General features: G+C 49.5%; 2 protein-coding genes across 2 annotated transcripts; both read right to left on the reverse strand.

The window, feature by feature from the left end:
* Positions 1 to 403: 403 nt before the first annotated feature.
* Positions 404 to 1,678, reverse strand: LOC122376992 (prisilkin-39-like). The gene is made up of 2 exons (XM_043356952.1): positions 1,518 to 1,678; positions 404 to 1,166 (listed from the first exon to the last, which is right to left on the reverse strand). The coding sequence occupies exons 1-2, from the start codon at positions 1,533 to 1,535 to the stop codon at positions 582 to 584; spliced, it is 603 nt and encodes a 200-aa protein (XP_043212887.1). The 5' UTR covers positions 1,536 to 1,678; the 3' UTR covers positions 404 to 581.
* A 5,424-nt stretch (positions 1,679 to 7,102) lies between these two features.
* Positions 7,103 to 8,825, reverse strand: LOC122376990 (organic cation transporter protein-like). The gene has a single exon (XM_043356951.1). It carries the CDS (start codon positions 8,763 to 8,765, stop codon positions 7,143 to 7,145), a length of 1,623 nt encoding a protein of 540 aa, XP_043212886.1. The 5' UTR covers positions 8,766 to 8,825; the 3' UTR covers positions 7,103 to 7,142.
* Positions 8,826 to 20,494: the final 11,669 nt, after the last annotated feature.

The following is a 20,494-nucleotide window of genomic DNA, read 5'->3' on the forward strand; positions in this document are numbered from 1 at the left end:
GTTCAAGTTTTGGGGCCGTTGCGTTGCCATACCATTGTTAATGTGCTTACAATGCCTACCCATCGAGGTAGCGCATGCTACTCGCTAGACAAAAGTGCCACGGATGCTCTCCAGCTGCGAGAGCGAGACTGTGAGAAGTGAGAACGAACGTGAGAACTGTGCTGTGAGAAGGGGGAGGGGACGGGACATCTTGGGGGTTGGGAGCAGACTGGGTTGCTTTGTTCAAGTTTTGGGGCCGTTGCGTTGCCACACCATGTTTGCATTGCTGCGTTGCTTACAATGCAAAATCCATCCCTACTACAACTATGCACGGTTATTTGTTTATGCTTGGATTGCATGTGCTGGTCCCTGCCATTGAGCGATACGGCCTTGATTGAGCGCGCTGAAATGGCAGGCAAACACATTGTTTTAAAAACAATGCCCATACGAATTTATTGAACATATCTAGGCAAAATATATGTGAAATGGAGCTAGATACACACTTCACTGACAGTGTCCATCCACGTTTAGTATTATGCCAGCATGCTTTGCGATGCAGTGACATCCTTGCTGTCTCAGTCACGTCCCTCGGTCGCTGTCTACTACACGATCACGTCCTCATCAATCATCCCCTCTCCTGACGCCGACTCATCATCTGCCGCAGCAGCCGACTCAGTCTTCCCAGGCTTCTCTTCAGCAGCTTTGCCGTGCAGCACTTTTAGCTTTCCGTATCCGCCTACAGGGCGCAGCACCGCCACCACCGCGCCGGCAGGGTGCACTACCGTCGAGCTATAGCCAAACTCGGCAGGCTTGTGAGCATATGCGTGACTGTTGGCATACTTGTTGGGATGCACTTTCGAGTGAGCCACTTGTAGAGCGTAGCCCGTCGGGTAACCAGAGTACTTCACATGGCTGTACGCTGGTAGACCGTAACCGTATCCGTACCCGAGGCCGTAGTTGTACGGGTGGCCGTAACGGTGGCCGTAGCCGTAGGGGTAGCCGTAGCCGAGACCGTGCTGGTAGTGGTGGACGTTCGTGTTCTGTCGGTACGGCTCGTGCACGCCGTAGCTGTAGCTGAAGGGTTTGTAGTCGTAGCTGATCGGACGGTAGCCGTACGGATGATGGTGCACGGCGGCGCCCTTGTCTGCGGCGACCGTCACCGCGAGCAGCGTCACAGCAAGCAGAGCCTGAAACGAACACCAACGTATGGTGTTACTGTGTGTTAAACACACTAGACTGTGTTAACGGTGCACACAAATAAAGCATCAGAGCAGAGCATGGCGATATAAACAACCCAAATCACCAGGGACATCACTCAAAGCGGTAGGTCAGGTAGGTCCGGTTACCCGGTATAAATTCTAGTCTAGTCTACCATGAAAGCAATTTCGAAACATCGTTACCTATTGAGACGAACTTTTACATATATTGAAACAAGGCACAAGCACACGAAAAAGGAACGGCTGTTCACATTTGGATGGTGAAAATTGAAAAAAGGGAGCATAAATCAGCTGGCAGCTGCTATAGGTCGATGGACTTACCCGAGCACCTCGAGCCATGTTGTTCGCGTGTCCTGGTCTGTTGTGTCCCCTCCTGCGTCGCCTACTGTATTTATATACGCCTCCGTTACGGTGGCCACCCTCTGTCTCGGCGACGGCCCGCGGCGGGGACCGCCCTCCGCTCGACAGGGACCCGGCCCGGCCTGACCGGCAGGTCATCGGACAGGGACGCACCGTGTGTCAGCGCCCCGCCGGTCACAGAGGACGTCGCCCCGCCGCCGCTCCCACGCACCTCACGTACCCAACACGCACGGCTAACGCGCACCGGCCCAGCCGAGTCCATAGTTATTATTGGTCTATAAATAAAGTACCTATTTAGGAAAAGTTTGTATTGCAGGCTGCAGCCCAGTTCTTATCAACCTATAAATACACCTCGCACATCTAGGAAAAGGGGCAGTCAAACGGTTTCGGTTTCCTCTTTTCACGGACGATAACGTTTTTTTTTTTTTTACTCGAAGCTCAAGCTCGATCCAGGAGCCAAACGGCTGCATGGTCCAAACGCCCCTTTCCCCCTTATACGTTAAATGCTGTAAAAAGGCCAATACGGATGCTTTTATTGCTATTGATTACTATGGATGGTTTCTATTGGTAACTTTCAGAGAAGTGCATGCTAATTCTCAGTCGAATAAACAAGTGATAGGTATGTAACTGAAATTTTCAAAAGTAGTAGGTACAGAGCCGGAGTCGAGAAAGCTTTTCGACCCTGACATTCCGACTCCAACTCCGATTCCTGGGTTATTTCTCGTCTTCGAGCGACTCTGACTCTGACTCTACTCCGAAATCCTATACTTGAAAAGTAACCAAATATTTGCCCACAAATGTAACCAAATATTATGATAGATATTACAGTCCAAATCTGTGGTATCTTCCATTGACCCATTAACCCTCGCCCGTAAACGGTGTTTTGCCACCTTCGCCCATGCAGGGGGGGGGGTTGGTGCGACCCCCCTGGCGTTTGAAAACGGAGCGTCGTAGAGCTTAGCGGAAAAGACCAACGGGTTTCTCTCAACGAGATCTCGCGATTGGTGGTATATTTTTTGGTCCTAGGTCAACATTTGACCTACTTATGACCGGTCAAAGGTCAAATTTTCGGAAAAAATCTAACTTTTTCAGATTTCCGCGCCGATTGTGGCAAAACGGTAAGAGATATCGACTTGAAACCTTCACTATCGTGATCCTTGATCAATTCTCTATCGTTTGGTGTGTATTTCGATGTCATAACTCTAAAAATGATGCGTTGGGAGAATCGGAAGTCCGCAAGGTCATTGTAGCATTGGGTCACGTCAGGCGTGTGATGTCACTGACCTGACCCTGACCCAAAATGAACTACAAGAAACAACCGACGATGCCTGAAATGGATAGTAGTAAATTCGAATTCAGGGCATCAAAATACCCCGAAAAGGCATACAAGTGCAAGAAGTCATCACAGGTCAACCGAGGTCACTGACCTTACCTTGATCTTAAGTAACCTTCAAAATGTCAACGGACATTGTGCCAATGTCAAATCAGCCAGTTGTGATTCTAAAACAACCCATCAGTGTGTCAGGTCAGTCGGCATTTATACCAATGTGAAGCAATCTCCAAGTTAGTGTAAATCTGGCCGGAGGTTGTTCCCTTTATGACGTCATAACTCCATGACCTGACATGACCTTGACAAAAAAAATACCAAAAGTTGCGCAAAGGATGCCCCAGAGGGTACTGAAAATTTGAGCAGGCTATCTGAAACAGTTCGGCGTGCATAGAAAACCTCAGGGGGGGGGGGGGTGCACCAACCCCCAACCCCCTACATGATGGGCGAGGGTTAAAGTCTCCAGCCAGCCGCAGGCTAGCTATTAGCATTTCGGCAAATTGACATTTTCGACTTATTGCACGTCGGCAAAAAGGCATGTCGGCAAATTGCATTTCGACTTTTAGCACTTCGTCTTTTTGACACGTCGGCAAAAAGACACGTCGGCAAAATGCATTCGACATATTGACATTCGGCGAATAAGCATTCGGCAAAACGCAGTTCGGCAAATTGTCCTGTAACCATGTGTACCTTCCCTTTTCCGTCATTATCCCATTGGTTCCACTGTCTCACTGTGTCCTAAGCTCCCTGTCCCACTGGTTTCCACTCCCTGTCCCACCGTGTGTCCCGTGTGCCCCATCCGTATCCCGCGACCACTCTCCCCCGTTACACAGAGATGTCAGGCCATTGCCCTGTCCCGGGCTGCAGCTTTCTGTGTGACCCTGAAGGTCATCTCTCTGAAGCACGACGCACATCGACCCCCGAGGATATCGAGTCTTGGGAAGCACACGGCGCGAGTTCGCACGCATTTCCGGGAAGCAGAGGGGCGAAATGACGACACACACGCACAAATTATATGGTTTCAGAATTGACGCTTTTCTGTTATAGGCCGGTAGAGCTACTTTTGTTTCACATTATAAGTCCCGACCTAACTACGAGTATAGGGGACATTCACAACCAGTTTCGCAATGCAGTATACGTACACATATTTCAGTTGGGGCGGACTTCACACGTCCGACTTTAATGGGCACCGCCAAACTTTGGGTTCCTTCCGTTATCCAACATTGCGCAATAGGATGGTAGCTAGGAGACGGCGCTTCGCGGCAAACACTGTTCAGTTCGTCCATACAAATACTTATTTAATAAAAAAAAAACGTTATCCCAATATCAAGGCTCTTAGGGTCCGATTGCTTGTTTTGCGTCATTCTTACATATTAGCCATACTGAATATCTCTCGTCCCGCTGGGCTATTCAGCCGAACGCGCCTCGCTGGGGAGGGGGGTAGATTCACCCCCCCCCCCTCCCACACCGTCGTAACTTCCAAACGGTTGGTTGTACAGCGTAAAATTTAACGGTTGGTCGTTAAGTACAATTTTCTTTGCCTATACAGTAGGGGCGGGCACAGGTTAGGTCAAGGTCAGATCAAGGGTAGAACTGTAGATAACTACGATACTGGCTAGTGGCTTCGGAGCCCAGCTAGAGATAAATGGACTGAGATTGATCACCAAAACGCGCTTTTTTTTTTGTTTATGTCAAAGAAGTAATAAAAACAGCAAACTCTGCTGACAGTAAAAGGCAGGACTAGGGGGACCAATTTTTGCCCGAATAAGGCAAAAATATGGACAGGGGAGGCCAAAACGGCATTTCGTAAACCAAAATGATTGCTGATTCATGATTGATTCCAAATCTGACCGGCGCGGCTTGTGTTACCTAACCATTTTCAAGACACATGCATGGCTAATCTATTTAAGAATGACATCCTTTTGATAGATCTTCAAATGAAATTGTTTTCTAGAGATATCATCGTTCCGAACCTTTGCCATTAACCCTCGCCGGACCTATTGGTTTTCTACATACGCGCCGGCCGAGGGGGGGGGGCGGGTACGACCCCCCCCCCCTCGCCGTTTCGCCCCTGGTGGAGCTAGCGCGTCGCGGAAAAAACGAGCGTGTGCGCCGTTACGAGACGCAGAGATTGGTAGGGTAAGGTGCCTAATTAGCGACCCTTTCCGATTTGCGACCTACCTCCCTACAGAAAAACTGGCAGGAGAAAACGGGGTAAAAACATCGTCAAAAGGTCAGCCATACTTTGGTTAACAAATTAAATTATTTTCCGGTCATCGATGTTTCTGGTGGGACGTTTCAGGTGAGTTTAAATAAAAATGACGAGTTTCTTATCCAAAACGAGTGTGTTTGGGCCCTCTCTGATGAAAAGCGATGCACATTAGGATGATGCGCCTTTTTTATTCTGAATCGACATTCTTTTTTCACTTGATTGCCGTTTTCCCATATGTGAATCGCTCAACTGTGCACAGCATGGCGGTTAAAAATGTGTCGCAACTCATATTTCCTATTTGCGCCTGACATGGTCGCAAATAGCTCAAGAAGGGAAAGAAAGGGGAAAAGAGAGAAATGAAAATGAGGTGTTGCTGAAGCTTGCAATGTGTGGCAGGGGATGCCAAATGTCGTCACCGACTGCAGGGGTGCCGAATTCAGCGCGGACCTCGAATATCATACGAGATAGCCCGCAAAATTTGGGTTTCCGCCTTCTTTTCGCCTTCGGTGCATCACGTGATCAGTTTTTACTTACGTAAATGTGTAGGATAAACGTTCCTGTTCGAGTGATTGAGTGCTTTGCTTATAGGTTACCTTTTTGAGATCATATTTCATCTTTTCAGGCGTCGCATTTTTTGCCATTTCTAATATGGGGAAACCCATAGACTTATTAGCGACCCTCCCCGGTCGCTAATCGGGAAGAGTTCCCTATTAGCGTTTTTTGCAATGGTTTGCCAAAATGCTCACTACAAATAAGTTAGTGAATATTGGGGCAGAAAATGGCTTTATTTTAATAGAAAAATGAACGATCTCTCCGTAAATCAGGCCAGTAATACAGTGGGACCCACAGAGCGTGAGCAAGGACGGTTCAAATTAAGGAAGTCGCTAATTAGGCACCTTACCCTACCCGATTTTAAGGTCCTAGGTCAACCGGTGACCTCTGAGGTCAGGTCAAGTGCCCCAAGGTACGGTTCAGTTTTTGGTGAATAACTTCGCAAAAAACGGTCGCAGAGCGCCGATTTTGGCAGCATCGTGTTCGTCTCGCTCAGGCGCGTCGAATGATATACTTTTTGTCCGGGTCAGGTCAACTTGGGGTGTTGACCTCAGGTCAAGGTCAGGTCAGCACCCCCAGGTCACGAAGCTGGTCGAAAGAGGTCATGTCGCATATCATTCGATTCGGCAGGTCTTCCTGAGTCCATTGGTGGCTTTCCCGACTCGCTAGCTCAATTTGATCAAGAGTTATTGACGAAAAACTAATATGACCTTGATAACGTCATAAATGACGTCACGCAAGGTCAACATTGCAAAAGTGACGCATCTAACCTTGCAAGGAGTGCATCAAATCACGATTCTGTGTGCTTGAGATAGTTGGAGATCGTTCCCGGCGCCAGAATAGCAGTTTGAATTTTTCCCCATTGACTTATAATGGTGAGGTCACGAAAATGACCTGACCTCATATGACCTTTAGGAAAAATCCGAGATATACAAGTTGTGGGACTCATAATGGATACTAGATCCTGCAAGTTTCATTTCCCTGTGACATCTCCTCTGGCAGTGAAGGCGTTGCGAAGTTGCGACATCTGAAGACCGTGCAGAGGTTCACTTATGACGTCATAGGTCAGTGACCTAACCTGACCCAAAAATGCGGTTGGTGTCAAAAGATCCGGCTTGGATCAAAGGTCAGGTATGCCAAGTTTCAGCTCGCTATCGCCAGCGAGTTCGGAGCTATTGCGAAAAAACCCTATGGGGGGGGGGCGGCACCCGCCCCCCCCCCCCCCTCGGCCGGCGAGGGTTAAGACAAAAGGGATCGTAGATGTAAGGATTACTATAGTTTTTGCATCGTTCAGGCAATCGATGAGGTCATCGCTTTCACTACGTCATTAAGCTGCAAACGTGCGGGAAAAGATGTGTTAGCAAAAATTGAGCTTTATTCGCGTGGTATGCACAACGACGGGATAAAACAGATTTGTCATGCTAAGAAAACACATAAGTGTTGATCGGTGGGGAAACCTTTCTAGGTGCGGTAAAAATTACTACTCTGTGATCCATCATAGTGCCCCGTCTGGCTGCATGGCCGCGTTACAGACGCCGCTCAGTTTGCGGTCGGCGGGCGCGCTGGCGGCCTTCCGCCGTCGGTACGCCTCCTCCACGTCTGCCACCGTCTCGGGCATGGGCTGTCCGGCCGTCTCGGGCAGCAGCAGGGTGGCCAGGCTGGCCAGCAGCACCACGGCGCCGAACACGGCCGACGGCGCCAGCTCGTGCAGGCCGCTCACCAGGTCCACCACGAACGGAGATACGGCGCCGCCGATCCGCGCCGCCGTCTGCATGATGCCCATAGCCAGACCCCGCTGCTGAGTGGGCATGTACTCAGACACGTAGATGCATATGATGTTAAATGCACTCGTAACACCGAGCTTAGCAATGAGCCCGAGCACCGTCCAAAGTGTTCTGTCCTCCTTAATGAATGTAGAGAACATGCAGATGGCCGTGATTAGCAGAAACCCCGACTGTGACAGACGACGTCCCAATCTGTCCATCAGGGGATACACAAAGGCGGCCGGGATCTCCACCAAACCCGACAGAGCCACAGCCAAATGTGGGCTTGAACTCAGCTGCGTTATATCGAACGAGATGCCGAAGTACGAGCCTGCGATGGCAAAGCTGACAAAGCATGTCACCAACGTGTAGATACGCATGCGCTTAGTAAGCACCATGTCCAGGACTCGCTGAAGCGCGGAGGACTTGTTTGTTCCCTTGAGGGCCGCTTCTCGGGCCAGCAGGCCCCTACGCGCCTCCTCCATGAGTTTCAGCACCTCTTCGTCTGGGGGCATCTTACGACGATTCCAGTGCGCCGCTTGATGTAGGATGGCTAGCGCTTCATCAAGGCGGCCCTGAAGCACCAGCCAGCGCGGCGACTCGGGCATCAGCCAGAAGTTGGGCAGGAACAGCAGACTGGGCACGGCGAACGCCAGCTGCAGCAGCCAGCGCGTGCGGATGCCGTACGACGCTGCCGCCACCAGCATGGTTCCGAACGAGAACGGTAGGAAGGTAACGGTCGTCAGTGCCGCCCGGTGCTTGCAGCCGCTCAGCTCTGTCACCAGCACATACTGGCTCGCAATCATGGTGGACATACAGAAGCCCGTGATGCCTCGAATTACGACGAAGCTGACGTAATCGCCCACAAGCGCCGCGGAGAAGGAGCAGGCCATCACGAGTAGCATCACAGGCAGGAATACGGGTCGGCGTCCGAAGCGGTCCGTTAGCTGTCCTCCGAGCAGTGCGCCGGCGATCCCTCCCAGCATCAGCACAGACTGCAGCATCGACAGCATCGGCTTGCGGCCGCACACCAAGTTCCACTCGGTCACCACGGTCGACTCGTACATGGACTTGTCGAAAACCCAGCGCGTGCACGAAGAGCTGTTGTCGCCCAGAGGATGACACTTTGGCAAATCGTCCGGCAGCGATGCGAACGTAGCGTTCACGTCGATACCGTCGGCGCATTTGAAAGGCGGTGATGCTCCGACAAACATCATCGACATGGCGAATGTCGGAAAGATGAGCCACATAACCGACATGTAGGCGATCAGCATCACTTGCCACCGTCCGGTGCCGCAGCATCGCTCCAAAACGTCCTCAAACAAGAGCGAGTCTTTAGTCACCGAAGCTGCCATTGAGTCTTGTGGCGACGAGGCTGCGATCGCCGGGGCCGAACTTGTGGCAGTAGTGCCCCAGGGAGCCATCTTCTCCGGGCGAGCGCTGTCCTGACTCCCTCGGCTTACAATCCCACTAGCGCCGCAAGCGCCACGGTCGCGCCGGACCGGTCTCGGCGGCACCCTGTGCACCACTGGCGGTATTGCTCAGCTGTGGGTTTCTGCCAGTCCCTGGCTAGTTTTTGCTGCAAGGTCAGCGCGCGAACGTCACGTCAGTCAGTTCTGCACGCCGGCCCGACTAACTGCAAGGCTAACACTAGGTTTGATGTTTCGAAATCGATCGTGCATCGGCGAAACTCAGCGGCACGCGCCTTGCGGGTGATCCTGAATGGAAGAAGAGTGGAAGAACGATTAAATGGAAGGATGGACTTGCAGAGTGCAGCTCAAGGCCGCATATTTGCATGGAGTGAAGTTGTAAATTTGAAAATGGATCCTAAAAAAGTCAATTAAGTTAATATTTTGTTAATCTATAGGTAAACTACCTATGTATTCATAGTATTTCTTTCTCTTTGTATTGCTATACCTGAAATGAGATCGTCAATGGAATCCTTCGATATTGTCGAATCGATTCGATTCGATTCCCCTATTCCTGGCGGGCTCCGCCGGGACAAGAAACTGGCGGGGGGGGGGCCGATTCGGCCCCCCCCTGAGATCTCGAGAACGAAGCAAGATAGCGACAAGCGGTAAACGGCATCGGATACGCACGGCCAAGATCTACAATTTTTACTAAGGTCATTTTCAGGTCAGGTCAAAGATGACGTCACAGGGGTCGAAAAAGTCAAAATGGCGGCACTAGATATGGAGAGAGTTTTTCTCGAATAACTTTCGAATTAGTCAAGATAGGAACAAACTAAGGGCATCATCGTGATCCTCTCGTCAATCCGCATCGAATGATATATATGTTGACCTCGAAAGGTCAAGGTCAAAGGTTGACCTCAGGTCACGTGACCTCGAGGTCATCATGTATATCATTCGATGCGTCTTGACGAGCTGAACACAATGAGACCATCCACGCGTCTGTATCTTGTTCCTGTACGGAGTTATTGGCCAAAAACCTTTGGTGACCTTTGATGACGTCACATGACCTCACAGCTGCCCAACAGCAAAACAGACCTCAAGGTAGTGAAGGTTGATCGTATATGAAGTCATGTATGGTATATGGGGCCATTCCGACCCGTTTTAGTGGTAAAAACAGGGAGTTGATTTTTCCCCCATTGACTTATAATGGGGAGGTCGCGAAATTGACCTGACCTTAGGTCACCGATATCAAAATTCCGAGATATACAAATTGCACATACTGGTACCCTAACTAAACCCTGAAGAGAAGAAATTGATCGGTCAAAAACTCTAGCTCTGGCGTGATTGCAAACTTTTCTGAGGTAGCGTCACCAAACCGCCTCTGGTGACCTGACCTGAGGTCAGATCAACTCAAAATTTTCAGACATGTTGCGTAGAAGCCTTTTAGGAAAAGTCAGAAAATTTGAGCTTTCTAGCTCAACGCGTTTGGGAGATATAACCAAAAAACCTCAGGGGGGGGCTCCTGAGGCCCCCCCCCCGCCAGGAATAGGGTTAAGCTGAGAGTTGTTAATAGCCGTTTTCACGGCGGCTATCTGGTACACATTTGGTGCAGATTTGGTAGAGATTTGGTCAAATTATGTTCGTTGTTTGACCCTCTGTGCTGGTCACGGAATCAGGACCTGTGATGCAGCATGGCGTAGTAGGATCCATCTGTGATGAGTGCCCCCAGGGGGTCCGGAAGCGGTGGGGAGTATGTTTTCAAAAAAAAAAATATTGTTTAATAAAATTTCTTTCATCGGGGGTGTTTTTCTTTCCGAGATGGTTGCCGACCTGCGCCGTGCTCTGGAACAACCTCAGGTGAGTGTTTTCGACTGGTAGATCCTCAAATGGTTGATTAACGAGTTGATTTTCTTGCTGTTTGACTTCTCTCTTGTTCAAACGCAATTGCACACCCATTTTCAATTGATGATCGGTCCGTTGGTTTCAAGCTGACCGATTCCTTTCCGCCACCGTTCCTTGCGCCTGGGGCTCGTCACAAACAATATTTATAATGAGGCTGGCTTGTCGCTTGTCAACATATAGTCTTCACTGCCTAGGATGGTATCTGTCTCATAAGGAATTTAGGACACGGAAGTCTCCCCAAAGTATATAATTTTGATGCCTCCCTTGAGGACATAACCTGAAGCCACCATCTGATACCTGATAGCTACCCACAATTCTCTCCCTTTCTAATGCCTATCATCCCAAAGGTAATCGAGTACATCCCCATTTAATGTCGCCCTCAATGCTGAGATTAGATCTCCCGCTGGTCCTTACACTATATGACGCATACCTCAATCTCCCTCAGACCCACTCTCTTTGTCATACCTCTCTCATTCCACTACAATAAATTTGATCTCGCGTCGACCTCTCAGTCCCTCCCAGCAATTATTCTAACTCCCTCCAGCGGTACATATCAGGGACAATAAACGCAATTTGTTCAATAGACTCCGTGATTAGTGTGAATTTCATCTAGGCTTACTCTTACCTCCCAACGACTTATCGCGCCACATTCCAACATTGGAATCGTGTGTGCTCTTCCTAGCACCTCTTGGGCTCCCTGGCCCAATATCCTCGAACACCTACATCACTTGACCCGGATTACTTGTCTAAAGGTGCAACGCAGGTAGCGATTACATTATTAGCGTTCGTCGATGGGTGTGATTGGTTCAATCAATCTCTGCCGGCCCACTCTCTTCGAACACCTACATCATTTGACCCCGATTACTTGTCTTAAGATCGACGCGGGTAGCGTCAGTTATTAGCGTTCCTCGGTGGCTTATGATTGGTCCGTCAACCTCTGCCGCTCACGGCACATCTCTGTTTCCCTACTAAAACCCCGCGGCCGGACGTTGGTTACTGACCCTTGCAGCCCTTCTGTGAGAGACCGTCTTACGCGTTTTCACCCAACGAACCGGTGGACACAAGCCTGCTACCCCGACGACCGCAGTCTCACCGGGCTCATAGACAGGCACCTACTCAGTACTCTCATGCAGTCATGGCACCCGCAAGTGGCGCCTTTGAATCATTGACCGGTGTGATTCGAAAGACTCCATGACTGAATCTATCCTGCAATTTTATCCGACGCCGTGGAATTCTGTCCTGCAGATGTGTTTTCAAGCGCGTTAGCGTCATGAGTGATGTATGCTGCGATCTTTCCGACGGTGGACTTATCACTTACCTCATCCCGGCGGTATTACTCCTCGCCTTATTATTCTATCATCTTCTTCGTATTTGTCACTCACCTTGGGCGGGGTGCTCCCTCGCCCCGTCTCTCTCTGACCCACCTCTCAGCTTGGGCGTCTTATGGCGTTCTTCGTTCCGATATCTGCCTAACATACTTACTTCTTCCGTAACGTGAGACAGTTCCGATCCTAGTAGACTTAGACGTATCAGCAGAGTCAAAAACACATGAAAGTGTTGCAACATACCTCCTCTTCGGCTAGCATCCATCCTTAGATCTTTTCCTCCTTGTGTAATTCCGGTTTCAATATCTATCGACCACTTCAGAGTCACTCCTTCTGTATCTCCTTACCTGTCTGATCCGTAGAATCCCTTCAGTCCATGTGCGCACCGCTGCGCGGTACGAGTCATTTGTTTCCCGCGACATGAACACAAAAAAAATCATTGGATAGAGAAATCTGCGCCGCCAAATACTCAGACCATCTACTACTCCTTTCATCTACACGATATTTACGCCTATCAGCCGAAACGTCTCCACCGTAGCTTGCTATATTCACTCAGTGACGTCATATTCCAGGAAACAGACTGTGTTTACACTTGTTGATCAGTAATGACGTCATAAGCTCGTGTCGTCGGCGGTTGGTACATCCTGACTTCTCATCGTCTAACCTTGGACACGCCAACTTTTGGTCGGAATTTCAACTTGACTCTCTTGAGTGTTCCCCGTGGTTTCAATGAAGCAATTCTCGGTAGTGCCCAATCATTTGTGATCATGAATATTTTTATGTGGATTGTTGACTGGCGTCCCTCGCCACGCTGTCGCAAATTTCTCTGGGGTCGTAAGTATTTGCATCAAGGGAACTCTAAGGTAGTGCGCCGGATTAGTCTCAATTTTGCATTTCGATTTAAAAACAATCCAATTCATGTGATTTCCTGTTATCTTACTGAACCGATTTATGAGAGTCAATTTTATAATGCAGATTTTATTGACATACTCGACCAGATGATTTATTAACTTGCAATTGGCAATCGACTTGTGGTGTTCTAATTTAAGGAAGCTCGGTTTACCGATTGCTATGTTGTTGAAGGTATACAAATTTTGGCAAATGTGATATCCAATTATTCGAGTGGGAACATCAGCAATGAGAAATGGTTATATCAAATCAAGCGGGGACTGTGTCCACTTCCAGTCTTGAGGACAGGTTAAACTTTCTGACAATTTTATGCTATGCAACTGGAATTGCGCGGTCGGTTGGCAGGCCGAGTTCAGCACAACAAGCTATGCTTAGTGCGAGCTCTGATTTCTCAACTCTGCCCATTCACCCATTCAGACTAAATTAAAAAAAAGGCAAGAGCAGTAACTTTAACAAGCTAATGGGAACCGTCCAATGGAGAATGGTGCTAATTTCAAACTAAATTGATGGCTCGGCAAAGACTGGTGTAATCAATAGTACGCTCATTGCCATTTCTCCAGTGTTAATGGTAATTTGATTTATTTACCTAGTGGGTACTTTTGCTGGCAAACCTGCTATTATAATCTCAGTCAAGGTAGCTGTCCAGGATAGAGGACAATCCGATAGACAGCCCTTCGTTGTATCTGTTCCGCCATCTGACAAAGTTTGTCATGTTCAATGATGCCTTATAAATTTCAATTCCAGGATATCCCTTTTAAGTGAAACCGCACTGGTCTGAAACTGTTTTGCTAGCATCCAAGGCCAGATATGAGATTAGTGTGACCTGAGGGGTCAATGGTCATTGACATTGAAATTCCATGTTCAATAGATCATGTCAATAGAAAGAGATCAACTAACGGATGTTACTGGGAATAATATGACTTGAATTGTTGCATGTTACTGATTTATCATCTGAATTCATAAATTTCAGTGTGTCCCTCCAAAACTTCGTATAAGTACAGTTGTCAGTAGCTTTTCACACCACGCTTGACATGAGATGACTGTTCTCCTAGGCTTGGGGTGGCAATGTCAAAGTTTTAGTGAGGCGCGCTCAATCATAACACAATTAATTTCCCCATTCCTGTTTTAGCCTATAATTGTCTGCTAATCTAATGTTAACCTGACTCGCGATGTAGAGTTTGGTTTCGACTGACGAAGGTAACCTGTTTCTCCCAGATTTAGACCGTAGAGTTGTTCACCAAGATTTACTAAAATTTTGATCGTATGTGACTGCTGTCAATTTCTCCCCCTTTTTTGACCACCCGCAAATTTGTCCGCCTTCCTACTGAGGTCAGCGTGGGTCAATCGTTGAAAGAGGGGTTCGTCCAGCTGTCTTACCAGATAATTCGTTTCTCTCAGCAGGTCCCTGTTTGTGCATTGTTCGCGATTCCGCTGAGCTGAGGGCTTGCTGGGCCAGCGCTCTCCAATCCGACGGGACTGGATGTGAGATCTACTGCCCACGCCCTTGGCTTCCTCTGGTCTACATTAGCAATTCACACCTTGCCTACTGATTTGCAATGAAGTATCATACCCTACTCGGATGTTTACGATAAATTAAGTGTAATTTCAATGCAATGATCACTAAATGTTATTTAGATCATTTGAGAATGTGCCCTGTGATCAAAAGCTATCTTGTTTGATTCCCTCATATGTTAGATGTTGAAACGAAGTTGAAACTCAGACCTTTGGTTTGTTATTGCTCTGAGTCCTTTAAACAAAAGATATTTCATCGAATCTATACGATATCTGTAATTTAAGCCAACGCAGAGAGTTAGATGATAACCATTTTTAAATGCTTGTAATTATGAGCTTAGCGGGGATATGACCTTGTTCCACACCTGACCGGCGACCATTCTCGACTCATCGACTCATCGAGCGTCGACTCATCGACGCTTTTGGCGCCGCCTAGTGGATGTAGTTGTAGGTTACACGGGCTAGGTGGCAGTAGAGTGCCACGCATCTCATTCGTACCAAAAGCTTTCATTTATGGGGTCGATCTTTGTAAAGACTGAATTAAAACGTTTTGCTTCGACATCCTCCTCCCTCTTTCTCTCTCTCTCTCTCTCTCTCTCTCTATCTCTCTCTCTCTCTCTCTCTCTCTCTCTCTCTCTCTCTCTCTCTCTCTCTCTCTCTCTCTCTCTCTCTCTCTCTCTCTCTCGCTCACTCACTCTCTCGCTACTCACTCTCTCGCTCACTCACCTTCTCGCTTACTCACTCTCTCGCTCACTCACCTTCTCGCTCTCTCTCTCTCTCTCTCTCTCTCTCTCTCTCTCTCTCTCTCTCTCTCGCTCACTCTCTCTCTCTCTCTCTCACTATGATCATTCACATTCGCCCTCTCACTCACCCACTCATTTCAGTCAGTCACACGCAATTGCGTGCCGACACGAGGGACCTCTTGCGGCAGTTTAGGGAACCAGCTTGGTCTATTTCACGCTAGGCGGCACTGCTAGTACTGTCAGCTGCATCTGAGCGCTGTCGGAGTTTGTGCCGAAGGCAATGGATCTTGTAGGTGGCGCTAGTGGTGCTACCGTTGGTGCGTCAATTGACCTGTTAATTGTTTAAGGTCATGTTTAAGGTCAAGGTCATACATTTTTCATTTCGCGCGGACTACAATCGCTCAGTTTAGAGAAAAGCTCACAGGTCCAACATCAGCTAATTAGGATCTGCATCCCGTTCAGTAAGGTGGCCTGGGGACAATCTGACCTGAATAGAACAAATTCTTTATTCTACATGAAGGACATGAGCTGCGGTAATTTCTCGCTTCCCTCCGTAACCAACTCTAGGCGTGTGCAAGCAGGGTGACATTTTTGACATAATCACGTCACATTGAACGGTAACTCGCTTGATGTTTATGATCCATTGTCTCAAATGATGCATCAATTTAGCAACCGTAACATTTCCACGTTATTCTTTGATATACCTCGAAGGGGGAGCTGGCATCAATATCCGTTAGGTACTGATAATGCTAGGAGAGAAAGGGGGATTGATTGACAGGTTACGAACAGCGATAAATTTATAACGATTGAAAAGGTGATTCAGATTTGTATCGGTTATATGAACGCGAATCACGAAACGACTCAATGCTGATTTAATAACAACCCGGAAGGCGATTCAGACCCCCAGCGTTCTTGTTCTGGCGCTGAGCTGCCGAAGGAGCAGAATAATGTTTGATGTTTATGTTTACTCTCCTTATCCGAATGTAACTGAACACGTCACGACTTCTTGGGCCGCCTTCGTATCAAACCTTATCCAAATGGTGAATCTGTCCCAGGAATGTGGCGATCCTACGCTGACCGTCGATTTATCTCGAATAGCACTTGTAAGAATTGAGAATCGATTGACAGACTTGGAATTAACACTAGATTGACAATGGATTGATACGCTGGCCTACCGAGTTCAAACTAGTTAGATTATGAAACAACTTATGCTGACCTGCTAGCTTAAAAAAAAAAAATGTATCTGTGATGGTCGCGTCGTGAGGGGTGATCATTGCATTTCCGTTGATTGATGATCAGACGGCCGTGGCGTAGTCCCATTTAACTCCGGTGAACCTGTGGTGTGAGGCCGGCGTGAGGCCGTGTGATCGACGATGACGACTCAATGATAATTACGTTAGCGGTCTCTGTGAATCCGAATCAGCAACATATCTGGAGTAACCCTCCCTTCTTTTTTTTTCCCAGACAGATTGTTAAATTTTCACGCTATATTTACAAACGGGCGATACAGCAGTGGTCAAGCTCAAGTCCTAAACGGTGCATTGCGATCGAGATAGTCAACTCGCCATTCTCGATACAAACCTAGCCTTAAACCTAATCCTAGCTCCCTCACCGCGAAAAAAAGATTAATTACAAACATCGCCAATTGAACTGTCATGACGTCATCTGACGTAGTTTGACGCGTCAATGGTGACCAGCGCCCCAAAAATGATACCACCTGACCTGTTCCCCTCCCCTCGAATCCCACACCCCACTGCGGCCGGACCGCGCGCGTGATGGCCGACAGATAGTGCCACCCCAATACCAATGTAATGGTGAGCCATTAGCCTACACTGACCATTACTAACCCGCCCCGGCTGTCCCTCTAACCCCTCTGTCTATCTCATAGACAAGGCCGGACCAGTCAGGCCCATTAGCCCCTCCCCGTCTTTACAAACAGACGCCCCACTGCCGCGCTGCTCGGTCGGGAGCGGAATGTAGCGACCATCTGCCCTCCCTTCCCTGCCGAATAACACTCCCACGATGTTAAATCCATTACCCTCTAATGGTGGCTCAGGTTAGACCCCAGGGAGTGGCATTTGTAATCCAGATCAGAGACATCCGATGGGTAAATGGGAGGTGAATTGTCCATGACGGGGAGGCAGTCTTGATGAGGCGGACAGATGAGATGACTCACTTGACAGTGTTTGATGATTGCTGTCCACTCCAGCTGAGGTCCGGTGCAGTGATGATCCGATCAGCAGAGAGGCCGCTCCGGCCGAAGCCGGGCGGGGCGGTGTCCCGCGCCGAGTCCCGAGGCGTTCTGTCTCTGGTGGTCGGCCTCCGGTGGTCGGTCTCGGGTCTGTCTGAATCCCTTCTCCTTCTGCATTGAGTTTTTGTTCTCCTGTGATTTCCGGGCCGGAGGTTCCGGGCGTCGCCGGGCCTCGCTGACCGGGGCAGAAAATTGGCGACATCCCGTCTCGCATCCGGAGTCGAGACCGTCGCCCTCCTCCTCCATTCCGCCGGAACGTGACGTCATCCTCACTTGCTCGGCTCATCCGTCTCAGCTGTCTCCTGCCGGATGACGTTTTCACACTCGATTTTCGCCGGATGTCGGTCCCTGCCTGTGCCGGACGGCTGACCGCAACGACATCCTCCCACCTTCCTGTCAGCTGCGTCGGCAGGATGTGCGTGGCGCCAGGCGTCGGGAGGCTGGTCCAGCACCGGGAGCAGCTGTTTCCGGCTGCGTTGCGTTTGTCGGCGGCCACTGCGCCGGCCCGGATGGGTGTGTTTGTACTCCACCCTTCGGCGAGCCTTTGATCTTCGCTTAATGGTGACCGGCCGACGAGTCGGGGATCGTTTGGTCGACCCCCTCCCCACGCCGGCTCAGCGCCGCGGCAGGCAGTGCGATCGTCCTTACGTATAGAGTGTGAGAGATGTCCTTTTTGATGTACGGAGAAAAAAAAATGTCACAGCTTCCAGCTGTTACATTTTCAGGCTTCTTCTTTTAATTGTGCCCCCACAATTAAGGATGGGCTTGTTCTGCATGGTAGTCGGCTGGCCTTCTTCGTCTGCCTTGGCTAGGACGTTGACGTCCTCTGCCTCCCTGCGATGCGAGGGTGCTGTTTCTGGAATCCATAGGTAACGTCTCCTCGATCCTCCGACAGCTGGTTGTGGTGCCGCCATCCCCCCGAGGTCAGTCCCCTTGCCACCATTTGCCCTAACCTAGCTTACACCCTAACCATCCCATTAGTGACACTTCCCCCTTTCGGTATTCCATCCCCCGAGTTAATTACAGCAGGTCATGTCCTAATCGTTTTCCCCCAACATTCGTAAGGTGGTTGCCTGACAAGCCCGGTAACGAGTAAGCACAACACATCTGTTTTAAGTACTACACACCATCGGACATCTACCCCTACATAAAACCTAATGACACACCGCGCGCATATTGTCGCATCGGTACATACGTCGCTCCATGTTGGTACGACGGCCCGTTGTGACCCTCTGGTAGCCACTTGGACGAGATGTCTTGGGCCTTCCCCCTGACCGCCGCCTGGCGTGACCCCCTTGGTTGCTCGTGTCCAGGCCGGGGTCGATCGTCGTAGTCGTGTAGTCCGCTTTGTTGGCGCCAGGGCATCGGGCGCTTTTAGAGCAGCGCCTCTACCAACGCCTTGGTCGATCTGGTTCCCTCCATGGTTGGGCGCTGTTGTCGTGAAGTCCGGTTTGTTGGCGCCAGGGCATTGGGCGTCTTTGAGCAACGCCTCTGCCAACGCCCTGATCGATCTGGCTCTGCCATGGTTGGGCGCTGTTGTCGTGAAGTCCGGTGGCGGTAACCCGCGAGGGTGCTCTGGAGCTGCACGCCTCAACGCCACAGTGGTAACGTTGCTTGCTCTGGTACCTGGAACAAAAGAGAAGGGGGAGGGTGCTTCTTTGGTCGAAGGGGGGAAGAAGGAAAGTATAAGGCGGTTGGACATGACCCTTGGAGTGGGTAGGATGGGGTTTGGGATGGTTGTTGAGCAGGATTGGTGTTACTGGGGTTTGTTGTTCGTCCTCCATGGAGCACATCAACTCTCCGTACCTCTCCTTGGTGACCATGCCTTTGTTTCTGTATTGCAGTTATCTGGGCGGCCTGTTCCTGTTTCACCAGCTGCTCTGTGCGTTCCCATTCGTTCGACTCACTCAGCTGCCCCGCATGCCTCGAACTTCTGGTTTCCATGAATTCCTTTCGGTGTTAGTGCGACTTATACCGGTCTTCGAATTGGTTTGTTTGCAGGTCAGCTCAACACGATGTTCGATGGTTCAATGACATCACGTCCTCAGGTCCATGAAGGCGCTCTTGATGTTCATCGATGTGTATTGCAGCTGTTTCTTCTGATCCGAATCGAGCGTCTTGGTACCCAGAATCTTCGGATCCATATTTTCTTCATCCTCTTTCCCGCTTAGCCAGACATCTGAGTGTTTTGTTCGCTGACACCACGACTTCTTGACTTCGTAACAGTTGGTGGTCTTGATATTTGGTCTTCGGCGTCTCCTCCTTGGGCGGTGGGTAGTTTAGGGGAGTCTTCTGCTGGTGGGTGACTTTTTCCACGGCTTGTCTCGACTCAGATGCTGATGGCGTTGCTGATCGGCTGGTTTTTCTCTTCAGGCTCGGTTGGATATTCCTTCGTTACTGCTTGGTCGACTTCTCCACTTCTCGGAGTGATGTTTCCTCCTGGAATAATCCATCTTGGTCTCTCCTTCTCCGACACCGGTTAGGTAGAGGCCGCCGCTTTCTTTTAGAGTGTCGCCTCCTTCCGTTCTCCAGGATGATTTTGTTGGCTACAGAGATTCAAAGCTTTCTTTTGACCGCTCGACGATGATGCTGTTTTTTTTCGGACGAAACTAACTCCGATGATGGCGTCACGGTGAAATTCGGCGTGTGGGGAGGCGTCATGTCTTCTTCTGTACTCCTAACTGGAATTTTACTGCTGTTTCTCAGGTAACCGGTTATCGCATGACCTGAGGCGGACGAAGAGCCACGTCCGCGACTTGGGAGGCTTGCTGTTGATGATGTCTGACGAGTGACGCAAAAATCAGTGCTGGTTTCCTTTGGACCTCCTTTCGACGAGAACACTTTATACGTCGGTCCATGTCTCATGATGTTGATGTTGTAGCGAGGTGGTGGGCTTTCGTGACCAGGTTAGCTGTTTTTCTCAGGCTGTCTTCGATCATCTATTGAGATTCCCGTGATCCTGGTGTTGTTTCCTGTGGAAGTTGAAGGAAAGTTGGTCCATTCGCACGTGATCCCCTGCGAACGATGATG

The sequence above is a fragment of the Amphibalanus amphitrite genome, unplaced genomic scaffold, assembly GCF_019059575.1.
Source record: "Amphibalanus amphitrite isolate SeventyFive unplaced genomic scaffold, NRLGWU_Aamphi_draft 002437F_arrow, whole genome shotgun sequence".
NCBI lineage: Eukaryota > Metazoa > Arthropoda > Thecostraca > Balanomorpha > Balanidae > Amphibalanus > Amphibalanus amphitrite.

What these genes read in the sequence shown, in the direction of transcription:
- LOC122376990 (XM_043356951.1), bottom strand. Translation starts at nt 8,765, where the DNA reads ATGGCAGCTTCGGTGACTAAAGACTCGCTCTTGTTTGAGGACGTTTTG.